Source organism: Mycteria americana, chromosome 6, assembly GCF_035582795.1.
Source record: "Mycteria americana isolate JAX WOST 10 ecotype Jacksonville Zoo and Gardens chromosome 6, USCA_MyAme_1.0, whole genome shotgun sequence".
NCBI classification, from domain to species: Eukaryota; Metazoa; Chordata; class Aves; order Ciconiiformes; family Ciconiidae; genus Mycteria; species Mycteria americana.
This window is the reverse complement of record NC_134370.1, coordinates 38,438,275-38,459,309: the sequence shown is the minus strand read 5'-3', so window position 1 is coordinate 38,459,309 and position 21,035 is coordinate 38,438,275. Positions and strand designations below refer to the sequence as shown.

The 21,035-nt window shown below is 54.7% G+C and overlaps 1 protein-coding gene across 1 annotated transcript in view; it reads left to right on the top strand.

Moving 5' to 3' along the window:
- The window catches only part of UNC5B (unc-5 netrin receptor B), a 55,625-nt gene extending 35,842 nt beyond the window's left edge, over positions 1–19,783 (top strand). Inside the window, exons 2-17 of the mRNA XM_075505380.1 lie at positions 2,977–3,198; positions 6,953–7,096; positions 8,860–8,963; positions 9,836–10,016; positions 10,560–10,727; positions 11,074–11,238; positions 11,978–12,010; positions 13,055–13,249; positions 13,724–14,116; positions 14,558–14,645; positions 14,735–14,903; positions 15,021–15,254; positions 16,204–16,353; positions 16,630–16,794; positions 16,885–17,069; positions 17,563–19,783. Coding sequence (XP_075361495.1) covers positions 2,977–3,198; positions 6,953–7,096; positions 8,860–8,963; positions 9,836–10,016; positions 10,560–10,727; positions 11,074–11,238; positions 11,978–12,010; positions 13,055–13,249; positions 13,724–14,116; positions 14,558–14,645; positions 14,735–14,903; positions 15,021–15,254; positions 16,204–16,353; positions 16,630–16,794; positions 16,885–17,069; positions 17,563–17,728 — 2,762 coding nt within the window. The 3' untranslated portion in view covers positions 17,729–19,783. The remainder of the gene's footprint in view (positions 1–2,976; positions 3,199–6,952; positions 7,097–8,859; positions 8,964–9,835; positions 10,017–10,559; positions 10,728–11,073; positions 11,239–11,977; positions 12,011–13,054; positions 13,250–13,723; positions 14,117–14,557; positions 14,646–14,734; positions 14,904–15,020; positions 15,255–16,203; positions 16,354–16,629; positions 16,795–16,884; positions 17,070–17,562) is intronic.
- The last annotated feature ends 1,252 nt before the right edge of the window (positions 19,784–21,035 follow it).

Here is a 21,035-nt window from a genome sequence, read left to right as displayed (position 1 = left end):
TGAGTCACAAATCTGCGATTTTCATCCCTGCTGGTTGTGACTCATCCCCTCCCTGCTCCCAGATCCTCTCGGGTGACCTAAAGTCTTGTTTAGCATCACCAAAGCGGTGGTGGGGTGGGAGAAAATGCGTCTTTGATGTTGGCTGCTGGAGGAGGACCTCTCCTTGCCCATGGTTTTGGGTGAGGGACGTGTGCGCTTCGGGGTGTCACCTTTGCCAGAGGCAAGCTCGAAAGGGGAAGGTCCTTCCGAAAATCACTTTCTTTGGGGATGTCAGGTCTTCCTGGGTCACCCTTACAGTGCCAGGCGGGCTGCAGGACTCCTCACCTGCATCCTGGAGTGTTACACCTGGCTTGGGGAGAAAACCAAAAAAATAGGAAGAAAGAAAAGAAAAAAAAAAGCAGAGGAAAAACTTAATGGGGAGCTTCGTACGCACGTTACAGGCAGGGATAATATATCTTGGAGTAGTTATCATCTCTGCCACTGCCCTCAGCAGTGCCTGGGAGAGGCTGGCACTGGCCTGGGGCAGGGCTGGCAGCGGAGGGGGGCTCCACTCTGCCGAGAGACTGATGTGCTTCAAGTGTTTACGTTCCTTATGGCAAACCTGCCTTCTAAACCTGCCTGCCCTTAGAGCTGTCAAACAAAGCCCAGGAGCCACCCTTGCCCCAGGATGGGTGGCGAGCGAGCCCCCCGGGCATTGCACCGGCGGCTTTCGGAGGATGCTCTGCAGCGTGAGCTGCCTCTGCCTTTTCCCGGCTGCCGAGCTCAGGTCCAACCGCAGGCTGCATGCTGCAGGGATGCGGAGAGCATCATTTCAGAGAGGTTTTCACACGAGCCCATGAGTGAAGTTTTGTTGGCTGCCTCCGTTGCCAGTTGAATTATCTCCTGCCAGCCCCCTTTGCCAGGGAATTTAGGTTTGTGGCATCGAAGTGTTTTTTTTTTTTAAAAAAAAAAAAAAAAAGCAACCACCAACAAAACAACAACTCAGTGGATGCAAAATTGAACAGTAAATTAAAAAAGAAAAAAAAAAAAAGGTGTATTTGCTGCTGTGATACAGGTAAGAGGCTGCTCAGCAGGAGAGGGGAGCAGGACCAGCAGCCTGATGTGGGCACGGGGAGAAGCGTGGGACCGTTCCTGGCGGGGGGCTCTCGCCGCCCCCGTCCCCCTGCCCGCGGCGGGACGCTGGGAAAATTACAGGTCTGCAAATGAGATGGGGGAGGAGATGGCCAGAGGTGGAGAGGTGGGGAAGAGCCAGCCAGAGAGAGAGAAATTAGCCCGGAGTTTAATTCATTGTTTCCAAAAGAGCAGTTAATGGATTATGACAAATGTCCTACTGCTCTCCCTTAGTGCTGTGTTAAATGGAAATAGAAAGTCAATTTTCCTAAATGGGTTTTAAATGACTGACCTCGTGTGTTTTTTTTCCCTCACTGATTTTTGCTCGGGAGGCAGCTTGGTCATCTTGTTTTCTTGACGCATCTGATTATTTTTTTCTTCTTCTCCTTACATCTCGGGATTCTCTGATCCTCTCTGTGCAGCACTGCTCCTTGCCAAGGGTGACGAAGGGAGTGGGCTCCTTTCTTCCTTGCCAGCTCCGGAGATGTTATCGCAGGGCTGGGGATATTTACTGTCTTCCTGCACGCTGCAGTGCCTGGAGTTGAGAATCACAGCTCTCGCTGGGGGAAGAGAAGAGGAGGAAAAGCTCATAACTCTTTTAGGTGTAAAAAAAATAAGCCTCGTGATGTGACCTGACTGCTAGTGAGATGCCCAGAAACAACAGGTTAAGCAGTAGCATTCCAGTGCGTGTATGTGTTTTATCAGTCCTGCGATATTTGGGTTTGATCTTTGTGGGCAAAATGGTTGGAAACAGGGTTCCTATGTTGGATGCTGCAGATGTTCCTTGCTGTCGGTCACAGCATCTTCTCAAGCCAGTGCTGGGCATGAGCCACCATGAGGCTCCTGCTACTCACAGGTCTCGGGGATTATGTCCCTGGGTGAGCCCCAAGGTGCTTACCCCTTTTCGTGGCCTAGCCTGAGCAGATGTGACCTCTTCTTCTGGTTATTTTTGCAATGAACTTCGTTTTGAGAGCAAACAAGCAGGAAGATGGAGATCACCACGGCACTGACCCCCTCTGGTTTCTGGGGTGGGATAGTGCGAATCCTGATTGCATTTTTGGGTGATGTTCTCTGGAGGTGGCTGGGCTGGAAGCGATCGCTTGCCTGCGATGGGCAGATGGCCGGTCCACATGGGCTATGCTGGCAGGGGCTGCCGGTGCCCCTCCACCCTTGTGTGATGCTGAGATCTGAGCGCTGGTGGGGGGTGGGATCCCAAACGCGGCTCCACCGAAGAGCTGCCGGGGTTTTGCTTGGAGCACGCCCGTGCATTCCTCAGGGCTGTCGGAAGGGAAGCTTGGGAGGGTGGCACACCAGCCCCTCTGCTTTTGCACTCACACAGGGAGCCCTGCAGAAAGAGCTGGTGTGGAGCTGAACGCCAGGGGGGAGGTAGGGTAGCATCCCATCCCATCTCATCCCATCTTCATGCCTCAATCCCCAATGTCAGAGGCATTTCTGCAAGTGTCTGCTCCTCCAGAGCCTCTCTGTGTCCCCATCACCATCCCGGGACTTGGGTTTGTTTTGCTTTTTTTCCTGGTGGTCTCCTATAGCAAGATCACCCAGGCTTTGGGGTCGGCCAGGACTCGGGGTATGGATGGGGGGGGCTGGCACCCGGGCAAGAGCAGCCTGGGCGGGATGCACCCCAGAGCACCAGCTCTCTAGCTAGCAGAGATTTGCTTTTCTTTTTTTTTGGGAGCCCCCAGCCCTCTTTTGCTTTTTCGAGCATCCTCAGCGGGGGCTGCTGGTGATGCCACCACTTGTTGGGCAGTCCTGGAAAGGAAAGGGAGGGATGAAGCGGCGTAGGCAGGAGTTGCGTCCCCACTGGGACAGGACTAATGGCACCTCCTGACCCTCTTGCTCCCCTGGCAGGGCTGGAGTACAGCGACGTGCTGCCCGACTCCTTCCCCTCGGCCCCGGCGGAGACCCTCCCTCACTTTCTGCTGGAGCCACAGGATGCCTACATCGTGAAGAACAAGCCGGTGGAGCTCGTCTGCCGCGCCAACCCCGCCACCCAGATCTACTTCAAGTGCAACGGGGAGTGGGTCAATCAGAACGACCATGTCACCAAGGAGAGCCTGGACGAGGTCACTGGTGAGCAAACCCACCCCGGCGTCCCCCTGCCTGCCCTTCCCCTCTCTTCTTTGCAGGCACTTCTGCCCTTTTCTCTCTTGCACATCCTTGCTGGAGATGATTCTCCTCCAGGTAGACCAACGGGTGTCTCTGATTAATTTTTATCATTCCCAGGTGACTGCAATCTCATGAGGTCGCTTTTGTATGTTTTCCACCTCCTCGGTCCATGCACAGCTTGTCTCTCTTTCCATATCATCAGTGAATTTTAGTAGAGGAGCTACCCCTTTCCAGACTATTGATGAAGGCATGATGATGGTATGAGTCACCATACCCCATAGAAGCTCGGGGAAGTCAGCCTGCATGCTTACATGCTTATGCTTTTGCAGGATTTGGGGTTGTTAAATGGAGTATGAAAGGCAGCACATTTAAAACTGATTAAAAAAAGGAAACGCCTTCCTACAAAACGCCTAATCAACACGTAGGAGTCATTGCCACGAGGGGTGGCAAAGGCCGGCAGCTTACTCAGGTTCGCAAAGGGATTAGATATTTAATGGGTAGTAAGAACATTTGCAGGTTGGATTTGAAATGCCCTTTAATGGCAGATGAGCTCTCCCCTGCCTCGGAGGACAAGTCAGCCTCTGGCTGCCTGAAATGGGGGCCAAAAAGGTGGTTTAGGCATCTTACAGGGTATCTTATTCCGTCGGATTGGGCTCCACAGAGCTGCTTGCCCCGTTCTTTAAAATGTCCTGGCATGAGAACAAGGCGTGGGGGTTTGATATGTCATGGAGTCAAGTAGATCTGCTAAAATTGGGATGCTTTAGCTCAGCTCCCATCTTTTCTGCACCAATTTTGGTACCTGTGTCCTGATCAGGAGGGGAGGAAAATGATCATGTTTCTCGTGTAAGATCTGTTCTCTGCAAATCCCTGAGCCTGTGGCATCCCTCATCTCCAGAGGGCTTTAAGCCAAAGCAACCTTTTGAACTGCTGCAGTGTTGGACCTAGAGGCAGGCTGGGTTTAGAGGAGAGACTTTGTCAGCCTGGAAGAGCACAAGTGCTTTTACAGAATCTTCTCTTGTCCCTATTTTTTTCCCCATTTTTTTTCCCCATTTTCCCTATTTTTTTTCCCCGTTGCTCTTCCCCAGCATCTCCTCGGTATCATCCAGTGCTAGCTGTGATCTGGTCCTTCCTTGTCTCTGAACCTGTTCTGCAAAGGAAAGATCATTTCTTGCGGCTTTTTGAGCCTTTCCTCCTAAAGCTGCTTCATCTGTTCCTGGGATGTTTTTCTTCCAGAGGATCTCTTTGTGAAGGATGGTCGAAAGCGCACGGGAAGGCTGTTCCCTTTGCTTTTCTGGAGGCTGTCGGAAGCACCAGCAGCGCCGTTTCTCTCTCTTGGGGTGCATCTCCACCTCCCAGCTCTCGTGGAGGCCAGATTTGAAACCCTCACGGCTCTAGGGCAAAGTCAGTGCTGATTAGTGACCGAGCAGCCACCTTCGAGGGGTTACGAATTTATTTATAACGTGTCAACGCGCTGGGTCGAGCCGAAGGTTCATGCGGCCTGCATGTGACAGTGGTGGTTGCTTAGGGGAAGAGCACTGAACCGGGACAAGGATGGAGCGATGGACCCCGCTCTGATGCCCTCCCAGCTTCCTGCAGTCCATGATTAGGGACTCCATGGTCCGGCAGCAATATCTTAGGAGTGCGGTCCAGCCCTGGTTAGATTCTCCCCCTGTTAATGCGTCTAAATGCTGTTAGGACTCATTTCTCCTCCAAGTTGCCCCAGCCTCTTGTAGCAGGGAGTTTCATGGCTTAGCGATGTGCAGCGTGGAAAAAGCACTGTATTTCTCGCGTCACCGCTTGATCCACCTCTTGGGTGAACACCCCTTACCGAGTAACCTGCCTCATGCAACTCTTGAGCAAAACAGGCTGGAGAAAACATAGCAGAAAGGGAGCAGAAAGTGCTGTGCAGCAGGAGCTTACCCTGTTTTAGGGGGGACTCATTTGCTTTGGGCCAGCATCTCCCTCTCAGATCCCAGTCTGCAGATGCAGAACACGTGCCAGCAATTTGGGGAGGAAGCAGCGCGCACACCTTTGTCACCCAGGCTTCAAAGATGGTATTGCTGCTATCAGTGAACAAACCAATAATACCTTCAGTACGGAGGTGATGCTGTGCATGTAAAACTCTGCTGGTGTGGGCATATCTGCCCAGCAGCTACCCTGAGAAAGGGAGCTGGAACCAAAATGGTTTGCTGTGCTAAAAAAGCCTGTGTTTTGCAGCACGTGCCGTCCGTAGGGAAAGCTGCTGCAAAGGGCACCAGGGAGAGCTGGCCGTGAAGCGACGGGTTAACATGGTTAGGTGTTCACGGCTTTTTAAGTATCCTCAGTTAAAAGCTTGGAAGAAGGGATCTTTAAAAAAAAAAAAGCAACTTTTAAGATGACGCGTCTTGAATGAGCCGGGCTCGGTAATGCTCTGACTGTATCCGATCCGAAACATTTCATGCGGAAGAAAGCAAAAATAGGCCAAGTCAGAGAGGATAATTCAGCTGGGCGAAAAGGGACGGTCAGTAAGAGCGGCTGTGTTTGGATGCCTGTAAGCCCTTTAAATAGTCACTCCTGTGAGCCGTAAGCTCAGCCTACGGTTTTGGGTAGGCTTTGCTTTCGGGGGTTACGGAGATAGCAGGGCATTTGCAGGATGCTCCCCACCTTTCCAGGGCTGCTCAACCCACCCCACCGGGGCTTTCCAGAGAGACGAGATGGTTTTGAGCCGTCTCAGTCCTGGTTCCTTCTGAGAGCCCTCATTTTTCCAAAACTGCTTGGCCCAAATGCCTTTTCTTTTTTTTTTCCCCCCCTTAATAGTGGCAAAATAAATTGTATTTCCTTGGTGCGCGTTTGTCAGCTATTCCGCAGGAAGGTGGCAGAGAGACGGTAATTGCTCCTCGCAGCACTGGGAGCGAGCTAACAAAATTACAGCTGTGGAGCGTGTGGCTCTCTATCGCCATGAACTTGAGGGCTTTTTATAAATAGAAGCTGCAGAAAAAAGGGCAGTTATTGCTGAAAATAAGGAAAAGTAAGCCCCAAGTCCCTCCTGCCCTTGGCATTGGGCACGCCGCGAGGGGTTGATGCTTGAGGCGAGCCTCAGCACCCTGCGGTCCAGGGGACCATGTCCTGCATGTGGCAGCGCCCTTTGTCATCGCAAGCCTGCCACGGCCAGGGTGTCCTGGCAGACTTCATGGAGGTGTTGGGGGGTTGACGGAGGCGTGTAACCCTTTTTGGGGTCATCGGGCATGAAGTGCCATCGTCGTCGGATGATTTCCTTAAGATCTTTTGTTTGTCTTGTTATATTGTATTTCAACGGCAGCTGACGGAGATGGTTTCTCCCCGCAGCAAAGCCTCCAAGGCATCCTTCAAGCCTGGTGGGTGGGAAGGAGTCTGCGCAGGGACAGGGACATCGGTGCTGGGGGAGAGGGCTGGCAGAGGAGGGTGATGCCTCTTGAAATGGTCAAGAGGTCCTGGTCCTGCTGAGCTGGATGGGGACAGGGTGGAAAAGACTCCTCCATGTGAGCCTCTGCCCTGACTTCGGCTTCACGTCACCCTCCGGAGGGAACAATCTCCGTGATTTGCGGAGGTGCCAAACCTGGATGCCTCTGAGATGCCTTCAACCCACTGCCTCTGCCCTCGAGCTTTGTGCATCCAGCAGCCCTCCTCCTGGGTGCTGCCTTAGTTTCCCTCCTCCCAGGTGCTCCTGCCGAGCTGATGCCGTTCCTCTGTCCCCTTCCAGGGATGCTGGTGCGGGAGGTGCAGATCGAGGTCTCCCGGCAGCAGGTGGAGGAGCTCTTCGGCTTGGAAGATTACTGGTGCCAGTGCGTGGCCTGGAGCTCCGCGGGCACCACGAAGAGCCGCAGGGCGTACGTCCGCATAGCATGTAAGTGCCTGATACACATAGTGCTTGCTCAGGCATGACCCCTCCGGCAGTGCCCCCTGCCCCTCTGCAAGAGCTGCGTGCACCTACCTGCACGGCCTTGGTTCTTGTTTCCTTTAAATGAATGCTTCTCCCACTTTTTTTTCCACTTTGAGGGCCCTAAAAGGTTTCCAGAGGGTACTACCTACCGGTTTAGAAATTGTTTGCAAAGCCTGAGGTGTGATCCCTGGATCCTAGGCTGAAAAAGCAGTGCTGTCAAGCCAGGTGTGTGCTGCTTCTGGCTGTTCATTCCCAGCTTCCCGTGACCCCCGAGACTCGGTGGGTGCAGCTGAGTGGGGTTAGCAGTCTCCAAAAGTTGGCTCCCTCCCTTGTAATCAAAAAAGCACTGCTTTTTGATTAGTTGGAGGTGACCCATCCTTGCTGGATGGCCCTGGTCTTAGCTGCCATCCCAGCTCTGGCTTTGCATCTGAGCAGGTGTCATCCCGACCTGCCTGGGTGAGAAGCCCTGGCACTAGCTAGGTTAACACCGCATTGCCCATCAGCGTGCTCAGCTCTTCCCGGTGCTTTATTATCATTAATAACCCAACGGTTAGCACCTTGCATGCTTTGCCTGAATCAGCGACTCCATGTCCCTGGAGTCCCTGCTGTCATATGTCACTTCTCTAAGCTGCTGTTTGTGGGTGTCAGCCTGATTAAGGGCGAGTTAATCAGGCTGTTACCCGGCTGAATTTGCTCTCTTAGCAAATGAGATGGCAAAGCTATAGGAGAACGACCAGGCTTCCCTAGTCGTAAACAGATTTTGCTATTAGAGGGCTAATAATCCAGCACGTTGTCCGAAACGGAGGGGGCTGGTGAATCAGCTACACTGCTGAAGGATTTAGCCTGAATGAGGAAAATGTTATGAGGCACAGGGCTGGCTACTGACGGAGACCTTTTGTCCGGCCCCACCAAGGGTTTGGTGTTTCTCGGAGCTGAGCGGATGAGATGAACCGAGGGTTCGCTGCCCTGCACGAGCGGGAGCTGCGGCCGTAGAGGGCTGAGTGCTGTAGCAGAGGATTGCAGCACCACCTAGTGATGCTCCTGCTCCTGCTCCTGCTCCTCTCAGGGCTCTGGAGCGGGACCCTGCCACGTCCCCCACATCCCTGGGGGCTCTGCTGGGCTTCTCCCCTCTCCCCCTTCCCCAAAGCACTGGCCAGCCCCTCTTGCTGGGCAAGCCTGGCTTTTCAGCAGTGGCCATTCCCCGTTTCGGCACCGGAGTGTAACGTCTGGGTTTCCAGCAAGTCTGGTGTCGTGGCTCAGCCAGGACCAACTGGAGCAGAGCTGAGCAACAACCCCCCCGTAGCCCTGAAATTTGGGGATTTGCTTTGGCACTGATGTGGGAGCTGAGCTGCTGTGCAAATCTTGGTTTTCCTCCCTTCAACAAAGAAGGGTGCTGGTGTAGAGAGCCCAGATGGGGAAAGAAGCAGTGGTTAGCCTGAGGTTTAGCTCCAAAAGTAAAAGACAGGAGGGGATATAAGCAAGCGCACGAAGGAGGAAAGGCATTGTCCTCAAGCACCACGTGCTGTCTCAAATCCATCCTGGAAAAATGCTTCTTCGGCTCCTTCCTCCCAGGACGTGTTTTGCTCCAGCTGTGTTACGCCAGAGCAATTTCCCTACTCGTGGGCTCCTGGTGCCGAGGTGATGCTCTCTCCCCACCAAGGTTTTGTGGGTTGCCCTGTTTCCACAGCGGGCTAGTAACCCCTGGGTTTTCCTTCCCCCCCACCCAGACCTGCGGAAGAACTTCGACCAGGAGCCGCTGGGCAAGGAGGTCCCGCTAGAGCACGAGGTCCTGCTGCAGTGCCGCCCACCCGAGGGGGTGCCGCAGGCGGAGGTGAGCAGCTCAGCAGCCCAAAGAAATGCCCAGTGGGGTGTCCCCTCCCGACCGTCTGCAGCCGTGGCCGAGGAGAGACGGGGCACGTCCTTGCAGATGGCTTGCGGCTGTGATGGATGGCCTCGCACCGAGACCGTCAGCTTTCATTATTCAGCAGAATTGTTTATTTTGGGCAGTGGATCTGTTATTCTGACATCTAATAACACATGTAACCTCAGCACCTGCTCAACCCACCTCTCCCATGCTTCCTGATGTGCCGTTAACCCGTTAGAGGGAAGATCTAATGAGGAGGCACCCAATGACTTGTCTGAAGGGGAGCAGTCACGAGCAAGAGACAGGGGCTGGGAAAGTCAATATAGATGGGTTTCCCTAGCACGATAGTGGTGCTTTCCCTGGTAGCCACAATGTCCCATCCTTGGCCAAAACAGCAGTAACATGCCCCAGTCAGGCCTGGTTTGGCCCAGCTTTCGAGGAGAAATAAATACAGTCAGAGGCAAGGTTGGCCAGCCAGTGGTTGTGGTGCTGAGAACGTCAGTGGTCTCAGTGATGAAGATGGGGAGGGTTTTGGGGCAGGTCTGGGGGGGTTTGCTCTCCATCAGGGCTGGTGAATTCAGCCCCTCCAACCTGATGTTTGTCCTTGCTTGTGCCCACACCCATGCTCGGTGCCAGTATCGACTCACGCCCTTCCCAAACAGCCTAAGTTAAGCAGTTGTGTCCTGGCTTAGTTTTGGGGCCCTTGGAGACCCTTGTGGTGGGGAGCACGTGGGATGGGCATTTCTGCCAAAACCCATGACGTGCTTTTCCTGGCTGAGTGTTCAGTTCTTGTTCAGCTTAATCGCTGTCCTTACCCATCCCTTCCTTTGCATTGCCAGGTGGAGTGGCTGAGGAACGAGGATGTCATCGATCCCACCCAGGACACCAACTTCCTTATCACCATCGATCATAACCTCATCATCAAGCAGGCCCGGCTCTTGGACACTGCTAATTACACCTGCATGGCCAAGAACATTGTGGCCAAGCGCCGGAGCACCACAGCCGCCGTCATCGTCTATGGTACCAGCCGTTGCTCTTGGGGAGGGGACCTTTGTTGCCGGCCATGTCTCCAAGCCAAGGGGAAATACAGGCACTTTCTGGGAGTGGTAGGAGTGAACCCCACCAGGGCATTGCATTAAATTAGGTATAATACCCAACATCTGCAAAACAGGAACCTCTACCAGCTTGCACAGGCTGTTAGGAGAGGTTATTAGGTGTAGGTATTTGCAGGTGGGTGGAGGTTGGACTGAGCTGGATTGCTTTGACTGTCAAAGCAGCTGAAAAGCTGCATTTGGCTGACCTTTGCTATGAAACCAAAGATCTGCTGTGGCCAGATGCAAAAATATTTCCAAAGTGGAAAAAAGACCAAAGCAGGCTTGAGTATCTTGTGTGTGGGGTGTGCAACACGAGAAGGAGTCTCACGATTTGCTTTTCATGAGGGTGAGCTGTTCCAGGGTGTCAAAGAAGATGTAAGGACAGAGGACCTGGTGATCTGTAGGCTTAGCTCAGCCCTGCTGAAAGGGGCTCCGTTGCTGTGTTAACGCTGTCTGTCTCCTCTTGCAGTGAATGGTGGCTGGTCCACCTGGTCCGAGTGGTCTCCTTGCAACAACCGCTGTGGCCGGGGCTGGCAGAAGCGCACCCGGACGTGCACCAACCCCGCGCCGCTGAACGGCGGCTCCTTCTGCGATGGGCAGCCTTTCCAGAAAATCACCTGCACCACCCTCTGCCCAGGTAAGGCAGGTTTAGAAACCTTGCCCACACTGCCTGTCCCCCAGGTTGCACGGTCCAACTGTGCTCCTGGTGCTCCCCAAGGAGACAGGGGCTCAGGAGACCAGTCTGAAGCATCTTTTAGTCTGCCAAGACCTGAAAGAGCTGGAGATGTCCGCAGAGAAACAACTTAGCCTCCCCAGATAGTATCAGGGCTGGGTTTGCTGGGATAACGCTCCCTGAAGGTCTCTGGAAGCTCTGAGATGGGCATGGGCGCATTTCTGCTGCCAGAGACATCCCGGCACTGGGGAACGAGCCCCAGGGCCGTGCCGAGGGGTGTACCGACGCACCTGTGTTTGGTGGCCCGCAGTGGATGGCGCGTGGACGGAGTGGAGCAAGTGGTCAGCATGCAGCACTGAATGCACCCACTGGCGCAGCCGCGAGTGCGCCGCCCCGGCCCCCCGCAACGGCGGCAAGGACTGCAGCGGCGTGCTGCTCGACTCCAAAAACTGCACCGATGGGCTCTGCCTGCAGAGTGAGTATGCGGGCAGGCGGGCAGGGACTTGTGCCGTAGACCATGCCAGCGGCTGTGGTGCTCCGGCGCTTGGCCACGCTGTTGTTGGCCGTACCTCCAAGTTGACAGGGTGGGCAGCAGCGCCGCTAGCACCTGATTTTTGAATTGTGTCCTTAACAAGGTTTTTTTAACCAGACTCACCTCTTCCAAAGCTAGTTCTCACCCAGGGAAGGAAAAGTTTGGGGGATTTTTGGTGGGATCTAAATGTTCCACAAAGCCTTCTGAAACAGTGCTAGGTTTGGGGTCTCTGCTGAAATAAGGCTGGTTGTCATTAGTGGGGGCAAGCCAGGGGGCTTCCCAGCCCCACCACGAAAACGCCTGACCTGGGTCATTGCTTGGTAGGAGCCCTGGAGCTAGCAGCAGTCAGGAAGAAACCCAATAATAATAATAATAATGGTGCTGCTACACTATAAGCGGGTGCACTGAAAGCTGAGCAGCCAATGCTGCCACCTGCTGCTGTGTGACACCACTGTCCCCTTTAATGCTGCCATGGCCAGAAAAGCCCAAAGACCTGTTAGCTGGGGTTGGGCAGCTGGGAACACACACGCCAGGGTCTTGGCTGGGCATGGAGACGTCCTTGTCACCACGCTTCTGCCCAGCTTTGGCTGCCCCCCCACCCCCCCGCCTTTTGTTTCATCTCATCCCCATCTCACCATCACCACCTTCACCTTTTGTTTTCTAACTTTGTTTTTCCTAACAGATAAAAGAGTTCTAAGCGAACCCAAAAGCCACCGTAAGTGCTCATTTCATGGCCATTTTGTTTCTTTGCGAGGCATTGCTTTGGTTTTGTTCTGTCACATCCATGGTAGGGCTCCTCAGCAGCTGGGGAAGGAGAGGGTGAGAAGAGGGAGCAACTAAAGCCCACCCCAAAACTCCTGTCTACATTAAATCACACGCTCTGCTTGAAGCTATAAATACGACCCGCTTTTGCAGCCCCTCTCCCGTCCCCCGTTTGCTGCCCACAGTTCCTGGGTGCACCACGACGCAGCCGGTGTCCCACCGCCAAAGCTACTCCGGGCAGCGTCACCCCCCACGAGTACTCCCTTCCTCAGGTCGGGGGTCCCAGGGCGCATCAGGGTTCCTGCTTCTGGCATCCAGATGCCAGACTCGGGGACTCGGTGACACCTCCCAGAAGTGGCATAGTCCTAACGTGGTTGAGATCGCTGGGCTTAGGACAGGGCTTCGCTACAGCACGAAACCATAGAAACCAAGAGATGCGGGCGAGCACGGAGGGAGGAAGGAGAGAAGGATGGGCTGTGTGTGCTCAGCTCCTGCTGCTGGAGGCTTTACCATGCTCTGCCTTCCCTCTTCATCCCTCTCCTTTCTGGTCAGATATGTCCAAGACACACCAGGCATTTAAAGATCGAGAGCCTTGTGGGTACATATATATGAGATGCATGGATAGGCGTTACATTTACTCCTCAGGGTTGCATCTGTTAGGATGTGAGGGTTGATAGCTTCACAAATCTGAGCTGCACAGACTTAATGTTTCTGGGCTTCTTGGTGCTCAAGTAAAGTTTGCACAAGCCATGGTAAGGTGTCCTCCAAAGGTTTGAGGGGTTCACCCCATCTCATTCTCTGGCATCGCTCTGACTTCTGGACTGCTCTTAGAAAACACCCTCCATCCTCCTGCCACAGCCTTTCCAGCAGGCCCAGTACACATCTTCCCCTTCGTGCCTATGTCCTGAGTTAGCGGTAGGGTTGGGGAACACCGGTGCGTCTTGACGTGCATTTCTGGTGCTCCTTTTTTCACCTCCATTTCTTTAATCCCTCCCAGTGCTGGAGGCCACAGGTGACGTGGCCCTGTATGCCGGGCTGGTGGTGGCCATTTTCGTCTTCATCGTGATCCTTATGGCTGTGGGGGTGGTGGTGTACCGGAGGAGATGCCGGGATTTCGACACGGACATCACAGACTCATCAGCTGCTCTGACCGGAGGCTTCCACCCCGTCAACTTCAAGACCTCCCGGCATGGTAGGAGCTGTAGCCCATGCAGGCCTTGCTTGCCAGCTCAAGCCCTGGCAGAAAGAAAGTCAGGCTGCAAATCACAGTAGGGAATGGGTCCCTGGTGGACCCCCAGCCCCAGTTTTCTAGGGGAATATGCTGATTTTTTGAAGGCTGAGGACTCCATGGAGGTGTTGATGGTGGGAGTCGGGGCAAAGCATCTGCAAAGCAGATGCAGTGGGGATTTACTGTAGGATGCTGCTCCTCGCTGAGTCGTGATGCAGAACTGAGCAGTTCCTTTCCAGGTGCCGGGTGGAAAGCAGATAGAAGGAGGTAGCCCAGAGCTGTACCCACTGTACCTCCTGCGCACCCTCCATCCCTTGCCGGGCGAGGAGGGCTTTTCACAGGCCTCTCTTCCAGTCAAGCAGTGCTTTTACGTCCCCTTGTTTCCCCTTGACGGCCACTTTGCTGTGTTCATCCCATCCGTGTTTCCTCCTCCTGCAGACAACCCTCAGCTGCTGCACCCCTCGATGCAGCCGGACCTGACGGCCAGCGCGGGGGTGTACCGTGGCCCCATGTACGCCCTGCAGGACTCCTCCGACAAGATCCCCATGACCAACTCCCCCCTGCTGGACCCCCTCCCCAACCTCAAGATCAAGGTGTACAACTCCTCCACCGCCTCTTCCTCACCGGGGCTCCACGACGGGACGGACCTGCTCGGGGTGGTCCCCGCCACTGGCACCTACGCGGGGGACAACACCAGGGACGGCCACTTTGCGAACATGCGGAGCAAAGCCCTGGGCTCCCAGCATCTCCTCAGCTTGCCCCGGGAGCACGGCAACAGCGCCAGCGGCACGTTTGGCTACCTAGGGGGAAGGCTCACCATCCCGGGCACCGGTAAGCCCCAGGCTGGGGAGGAGGGTGCGTTTGGCTGCTGAATGATCAAGGAGTTGCTCTTGTCCCAGCAGACTTGCCTGCCATGAGCAGCCCTTTGCTATCCCAAAGCTAGCTCAGGGGAGGAAGGCAGCAAGCCATTCCCAAGCCAGGTTTCTCAGGCTGGAGGTCACAGCCTCCTGGGACTTTCCTGGCCGGCCCTGCCATCGATCCAGGGCCAGTGCCTTGCAAAAAGATCCAGCCTGTGGTTTTAATTCCTAATGCAGTGGCCTGGCTCCTCCCTGCAAGCAGTACAGCTGAGGAACATCTGGAGATGTTTCTCCTGGGGCGCTCCGGGCTGCCCTAGCTCACCACTGTCCTTGTGCTCACCGGCTGGGGTGGAGGGGTGGTTTCTCCTTGGTTTCTCCCTCATTTTGTGACTAAAGCCTGTGTGTGCCGTGCTAGGGGTGAGCCTGCTGGTGCCCCACGGGGCCATCCCCCAGGGGAAGTTCTACGAGATGTACCTGGTCCTCAACAAGGCAGAGAGCGCCCTGTAAGTCACACCGCGCCACCCACACTTCTGCTCTTCGTTGGTGGCTGTGAGGCTTTCTTTCCAACCGGTGTTCCCTCTCCCCTCCCCAGCCTGCCCTCCGAAGGCACGCAGACGGTGCTGAGCCCAGCAGTGACCTGCGGACCCACTGGCTTGCTCCTGTGCCGCCCTGTCGTCCTGACCATTCCCCACTGCGCAGATGTCGGCTCCTCGGATTGGATTTACCAACTGAAAACACAGTCCCACCAGGGAAACTGGGAGGTAAGGTGGGAACCCAGACCCTGCAGGCAGCGAAGACCACGAGCGTTGTGGGACACAACCCCTAGCAAAACCCCCTGGACGACGGGCTGACCCCCAGCCTTGATTTCCCACCTGTAGGAAGTTGTGACCCTGGATGAGGAGACCCTCAACACTCCCTGCTACTGCCAGCTGGAAGCCAAGTCCTGCCACATTTTGCTAGACCAGCTTGGCACCTACGTCTTCGTGGGGGAGTCCTACTCCAGGTCAGCCATCAAGAGGCTCCAGTTGGCGATCTTTGCCCCCACCGTTTGCACCTCCCTGGAGTACAGCCTCAAGGTCTACTGCTTGGAGGACACGCCAGATGCTCTGAAGGTAACATCGCCTTGTGACGCTGGCACGGGCTGCCCCCGCTTCCCAAAGCTGTTTGCGCTGGAGGCAAGATGCTGCCTGGTGCCTCTGAGGATGGCCTGGCCCCAGGGAGGAGACAACCTGATGCAACTGCCTGCAAAGTGACCACAGTGAAATAATAAGCATGTTTACTGCTCTCCCCGTCCTTCCTCGCCCTCTCTGAAGGAAATAATGAGGGTGTTGCTTAGCTCCTATACTAGGCCGCCTTTCTGCAGACATTACACGAGAGGTTCTGCTGCCGCTGGGTGGGTTTTCTCTCTCCTACACAAAAAACACTCGCTGCTGTGATTTGCCTCGGTTTTCTATAGATCCTGTTATTCCTGCAGGGAGACGTGTCTCTCCCCTCCTTGGGAGGGTTTTGTGGCATAGATAACATCGAGTGCAGCACGGGAAGCTTGAGTTTTGATGCTTTGGATGCCTGGACCACTGGTGCGGTGGCTGTTTAATTCCCCGTGACTTGTCCTGTGGCGTCAGGATTGCTGTAGTGCCTCTAGGTGGAGATGTAGGCAGCATTCTGGCTCCTGAGTTGCATTTTTCTCCTAACAGTTGCTAGTGTAATTGTGGGATGGTGTTAAAAACAGATTGGGTGGCACTCTTCAAGAGTGCCACTAAAGTGCTTGACCTTTGTGTTGGACCTTTGCATCGTCTGAGGAGTACAGAGGGATATACAGATGTTCATGTGTTATAAAATTCAAGTCGTAGGTTGGGCTGTTGTGTGAGAGGAGTTGGCAAGTTCTTGGACAGCGGCTGTCAGGATGGCAAAGGCTGCTCTCCTGGGGAGGACTCCCCGTGGGCTTGTTGCTGCTGCTGGCTCCTCTTGGCAGGAACATGCCTGGCTTTGGGTATGGAGAGGGGAGAGGAGCTGCCCCTGCTCGTCTCTTGGGTCTCACGCTACCTGTCCCGCTGCCCACAGGAGGTGCTGGAGCTGGAGCGGACACTGGGCGGGTACCTGCTGGAGGAGCCCAAGCCCCTGCCCTTCAAGGACAGCTACCACAACCTGCGTCTCTCCATCCACGACATCCCCCATGCGTTGTGGAGGAGCAAGCTGCTGGCCAAATACCAGGTGAGGGGCTGAGGCGGGGCAGCTGGGGTCCCAGACTGGGGACACCATCTTCAGCCAGGCACCACGGGCTTGTGAGTGCCCTGGTCTTGTCTCCAGAGTTGTCTCCCAAAGGGATGGAGGAGGAGGGGGACCGGTTTTCATGTGGTCTTTCCTGGTGGGATTCTCTCTGTGGGGTCCCTCTGTCCCATCTCATCCCCATGGGGCGGCCAGAGGAGGTGGGATCTCCCAGGGGAGCTGCTAGAGCTTTTGCTAAGCCCGTGCTTTGGTGGTCCACAGGAGATTCCCTTCTATCACATCTGGAGCGGCAGCCAGCGAGCCCTGCACTGCACCTTCACGCTGGAGAGGTACAGCCAGGCCTCCACCGAGCTCACCTGCAAGATCTGCGTCCGGCAGGTGGAAGGGGAAGGGCAGATCTTCCAGCTCCATGTCACGTTGGGAGAGGTGAGTGGTGGGGAGGTGGGGGGACAGCAAGGGGACGTGCTCAGGAGCTGCTCTGTGCTGCAACTTCTCGCCCCGTCCTTCCCCTTACAGCACGCCAGCTCCTTCGACACCCTCCGCTCCCACCACAGCGGTGCCACCACCACCACCACCCAGCTGGGACCCTATGCCTTCAAAATCCCCCTCTCCATCCGGCAGAAGATCTGCAACAGCCTGGATGCCCCCAACTCCAGGGGAAACGATTGGAGACTTCTCGCCCAGAAGCTTTCCATGGACCGGTGGGTCTCCCCTTGCTTTGCTTTCCCCTCCTGTGCCCTGGGCAGGGGGGCTTTGCTCCACGCTCCCTCCCTGCTGCAGTGCATCCAGCTCCAGCTAGGTTATGTCCAGCTATATAGGTCCACCCATAAATATGGATATAGCTATGCATAGTTATACCCATCTATATCCATGCATCCATCTGTGCCACAGTCCTGGGTCTGTTGAACTGGCCCTTATTTATCTGGGTCTGTGCTTGGGCTGTTCCTGTCTGGGTTCACCTTTGAGGACTGAAGGAAGGGAGGGTAATTTCAGCCAAACAAAGCTTGCATTGCTTTTGCATGAATGCCTGTATCAAAAATTGAAGACGATGTCTCAAGGGCTTTGGTATTTGCGTTATGGCATTTCCATCAGGCTTCACGTTGCAAACAGGTTTGCTGCTCTGGCATCCTCCCTCCTTCCATCCCCGAAGGGCACCGCACCAACCTGGACCTCCTCTCTGCTTCCCCTTCGTAGGTATCTGAACTACTTCGCCACCAAAGCCAGCCCCACTGGGGTGCTCCTGGACTTATGGGAGGCTGAGCACCAAGACGACGGCGATCTCAATACCCTGGCCAGTGCCTTAGAAGAGATGGGCAAGAGTGAGATGCTGGTGGTCATGGCCACGGAGGGGGACTGCTGATGATGATCCCCATGGCTGACGGGCCGGGAGGACGAAATGAGAGGCGAAGGGGGGACCCTTCCCGACGGCGGGGGGAGGCACATTCATCCCTGGGCAGCGGCTGGGCGAGGAAGGGCCAAGGCCATGGCTTCTCCCTCCCTCCCTGCAGCACTGTCAGCCTTAGAGACCCGTCCTCAGCGTTTACAAGCAATTCAAGTGTTACGCAGCATTCCTCCTCCTCCTCTTCCTCCTCCTTCTCCTCCTCCTCCTCTTCTCCTTGGCCGTCCCCAGGGTGGCAGCTGGTGGCACTCGCGGCGTGGGGAGGAATTAGGGCTTCTCAAGTCGGGACAGGGGCTTTCCTTCTCCTTCTCTGTTTGGGTTCCCCTCCGGTTCTCCTCCTCCTTTAATAGCATTTCTGCGTTGAAGAGATGAGTACAATCTAGTCGAACGGCTTACTTCTGTCAAAAGCTTCAGACAGCTTAACAAGGCAAATAAGAAAGAAAAAAGGAAAAAAAAAAGTTTCTTAGGAAACGCAAATAATTTATTATCCAGATCTTTGGATGAGTCCTTTTTAAAAAAAAAAAAAAAGAAAAAGAAAAAAAAGACAGATTTATAAATCTTTTTTTGTGCGTGAGAGCAAGAGCATTGCTGTGGTCAGGGTGGCAGAGAGAGAGATTTAAATGAACACACTTTTGTAAGGAAGAGTGTGCGATCCAAGTGGAGCAAAACATGTTTACATGTCCTGGGACCCCCGGGGAGTCCGTAGGGTGAAGTGCCTCTACGCCCCTCTGGTTCAGGGCCAGCTGAGACCCTCCCCAAGCTGTTTTCCTTGCAAACTCCCCTTTTCCCAGCAGTAGTGCCCAGCGGAGTGAGGGGTCCGCCTCCGCCTGCAAGGAGGGATGAGGGATGCTGCCCTGCATTTAGGGTTCGGGGGGGAGTACGTCCAGATATGGGTATTTTTAATGACTTCTTCCCTGGCATCCTTTGGGGAAGCTTTTTAGGATGACTATGCCTTCATTTACATAACTTCAGTACAAACCAAAGAATTCAGTCCTGGGGTTGGAGGGAGGTGAGCAGTTTGTGGAGGGGTCCGGGGAGAGCAGAGGGCGGGCGGGCCAGGATGCGGCCGCTTGCATACCACATCCGTCTTGGGTCCGTGCGCTCATGCCCATTTTTTGATGCAGTATTTCAGCGGGGATCTGGGGAGGGAGACCTTGGTACCTCCATGTTGTGAGCCAGGCTGAGTGTTTTCACGTGAGGAATGGCATCATCAGTGGTGATCGGGTTTCCATCCTCTCATTGCAGCTCCGTTTTTTTTCCCCCGTGATAAACTTTTTATAATGATGGAGAAGTTGTGGGATGAATAGAAAGTAATCAAAGGGTAGGCAGGAACGAGGTTCCTCACAAAGATACGGTGTCTCAATGAAGGTAAAAATTTAGATTGCCTGCAGATAGAAATAGTTACTCAGCAAGTGCTGTATCTTAGAAATTTGTCTGTTTTTAAAAGAAAAATAGGAAGGGGATGGTAAGCTCAGGATTAGACTAGATCACACGGCAAGGCTGTGGATTCTCCTTCGGTGAAAGTATTAAGAGCAGGGTCCAAGAGCAGGTCCTGCTTTGGGCTGTGATGCGCGGTGTCCTGCTGGCTGCAAAGCCCTGGACCGGTGTCGTGGGGTGCCTGCAGCATCCTGCAGCATCCTGCAGCATGCTGGGGACCGGAGCAAACTCAGGGAGCCCTGCCATGAGCAAGAGCATCGCCTTCACAGGACGGCTCGGGGGGAGTTTTAAGTATTGCTCGGACTCGGGTTTGATTCCTCCTGACAGCTCTTGAAGCGGTGATTGAACGCGTAGAGCCACTCCCTGTTGTGTTTCGGGGTTTCTGGGGTCCATTTCTTGCTGGTTTTTCAAGGCTGTTGGGAGAAAGGGGACTTTTTTCATTTGTGTTGGGTGGGAAGACTTCTGCTGGGTGAACTCCTGTGTCACGTAGGAAGGGTTTTATCTATCCTTTAGGTTGCATTTGAGCATCCGATTTCTGAGACCCCATCTCTGAGCTGAGGGGGAATAAGCAAATTTGGGGAAGAAATGAAAAATTGATGGATCAAACCAGCTGGTGGCGTTTTATAGGGCTCCTTTCTCAGCGCCGCAGTGCTCTCCATGAGACGAGATGCTCTTCTTTCGGGTCGCGTCTGAATCTCTCTTGCTGTCATTCTCACTGTGTCTGGTTCACGGATCACTCTGCACCGGTGTGCGTGCCTGTCCGTCCGTCAGTCCGTCCATCCCGCCCGCGGGCGCCTCTGCCTCCATCCCCATCCCTCTGTGTTCATCTTCCCCTTCCTTTCGGCGGGCAGCAGCCGCCTGGATCCGCCGAGGTGCATGTTTGGGGGGGTTGTCCCCATTTTTCAGACCAGGGAACCTGCGTCAGGAGCGGGGTTTGACCCCCCGCCCCGGCCCTCTAAGGGCCTGTGCCCATCTCCCACAGGTGCCAGCTCCCGGGAGCCCAGTGTGCCTCCCTCCACGACCAGGGGTTTCTCTGGCTGGGTGTTTCAGCAAAGGCAAACCCGTGGTCCGTGTCGTGCTGGCAGTGTCCGTCTCTTGCTCCGCAGTCTGTTTCCATATTTATATGTCCGGGGGATGGGCCTGGTGGCATCCTCTAAAACCGCATCTGTTTATTCTGTAAACTAAAGAACTGTAAATAAAGTTTAGCATTCCTATTGTAACAAATTAATTTTTATGCAATAAATTATATTTCCTAGTCTAATAAAAAAAAAAAAAGAAACAATCTGCTCGTTCCTCTCATGTTCATCACTCACCAGTTCCTGCTGGGTTTAGCATCTGCAGGGATTCAGGTCCAGCTTGAGCAGCGGCGGCAGCATGGGGATCCCCGTCAGCATCCCTCCGACCTGTTTTTGGGTCGGATGCTGCAGGAATGCCAGCGCCGGCAGTGGGAGGATGTTGCTGTCAGAGTCCCTAATGGAGTTGAGCTGCAGAGACTGATTTATGGTTTGTTTTGGAGTTGCATGGGTGATTACAAGGCAGGAGGGGAGCACTACAACTGTGTCTCTGTGGGCTAAGCCACCATCTCAAGCAGTTCATTTCCTTCCCCAGGGGATATCTGCCAGCCCTGCAGAAAGCAACGCCCCTTCCAGCAAGGAGCAGGACCAGGGTGCCTAGTTTGGGAGGGGGGAACGGAGCACGGAGCTGCAATCCGTGACTGGGGCATCCCTGTCCTCCAACCCCTGCCTCGCGCCCCTGCCTCTTCGCCTTGCCCCATCCCTCGCTTTGGGACCACCTCTGCCGTGCTGCTCCCCTGCTTCAGTCCCATCGCTCT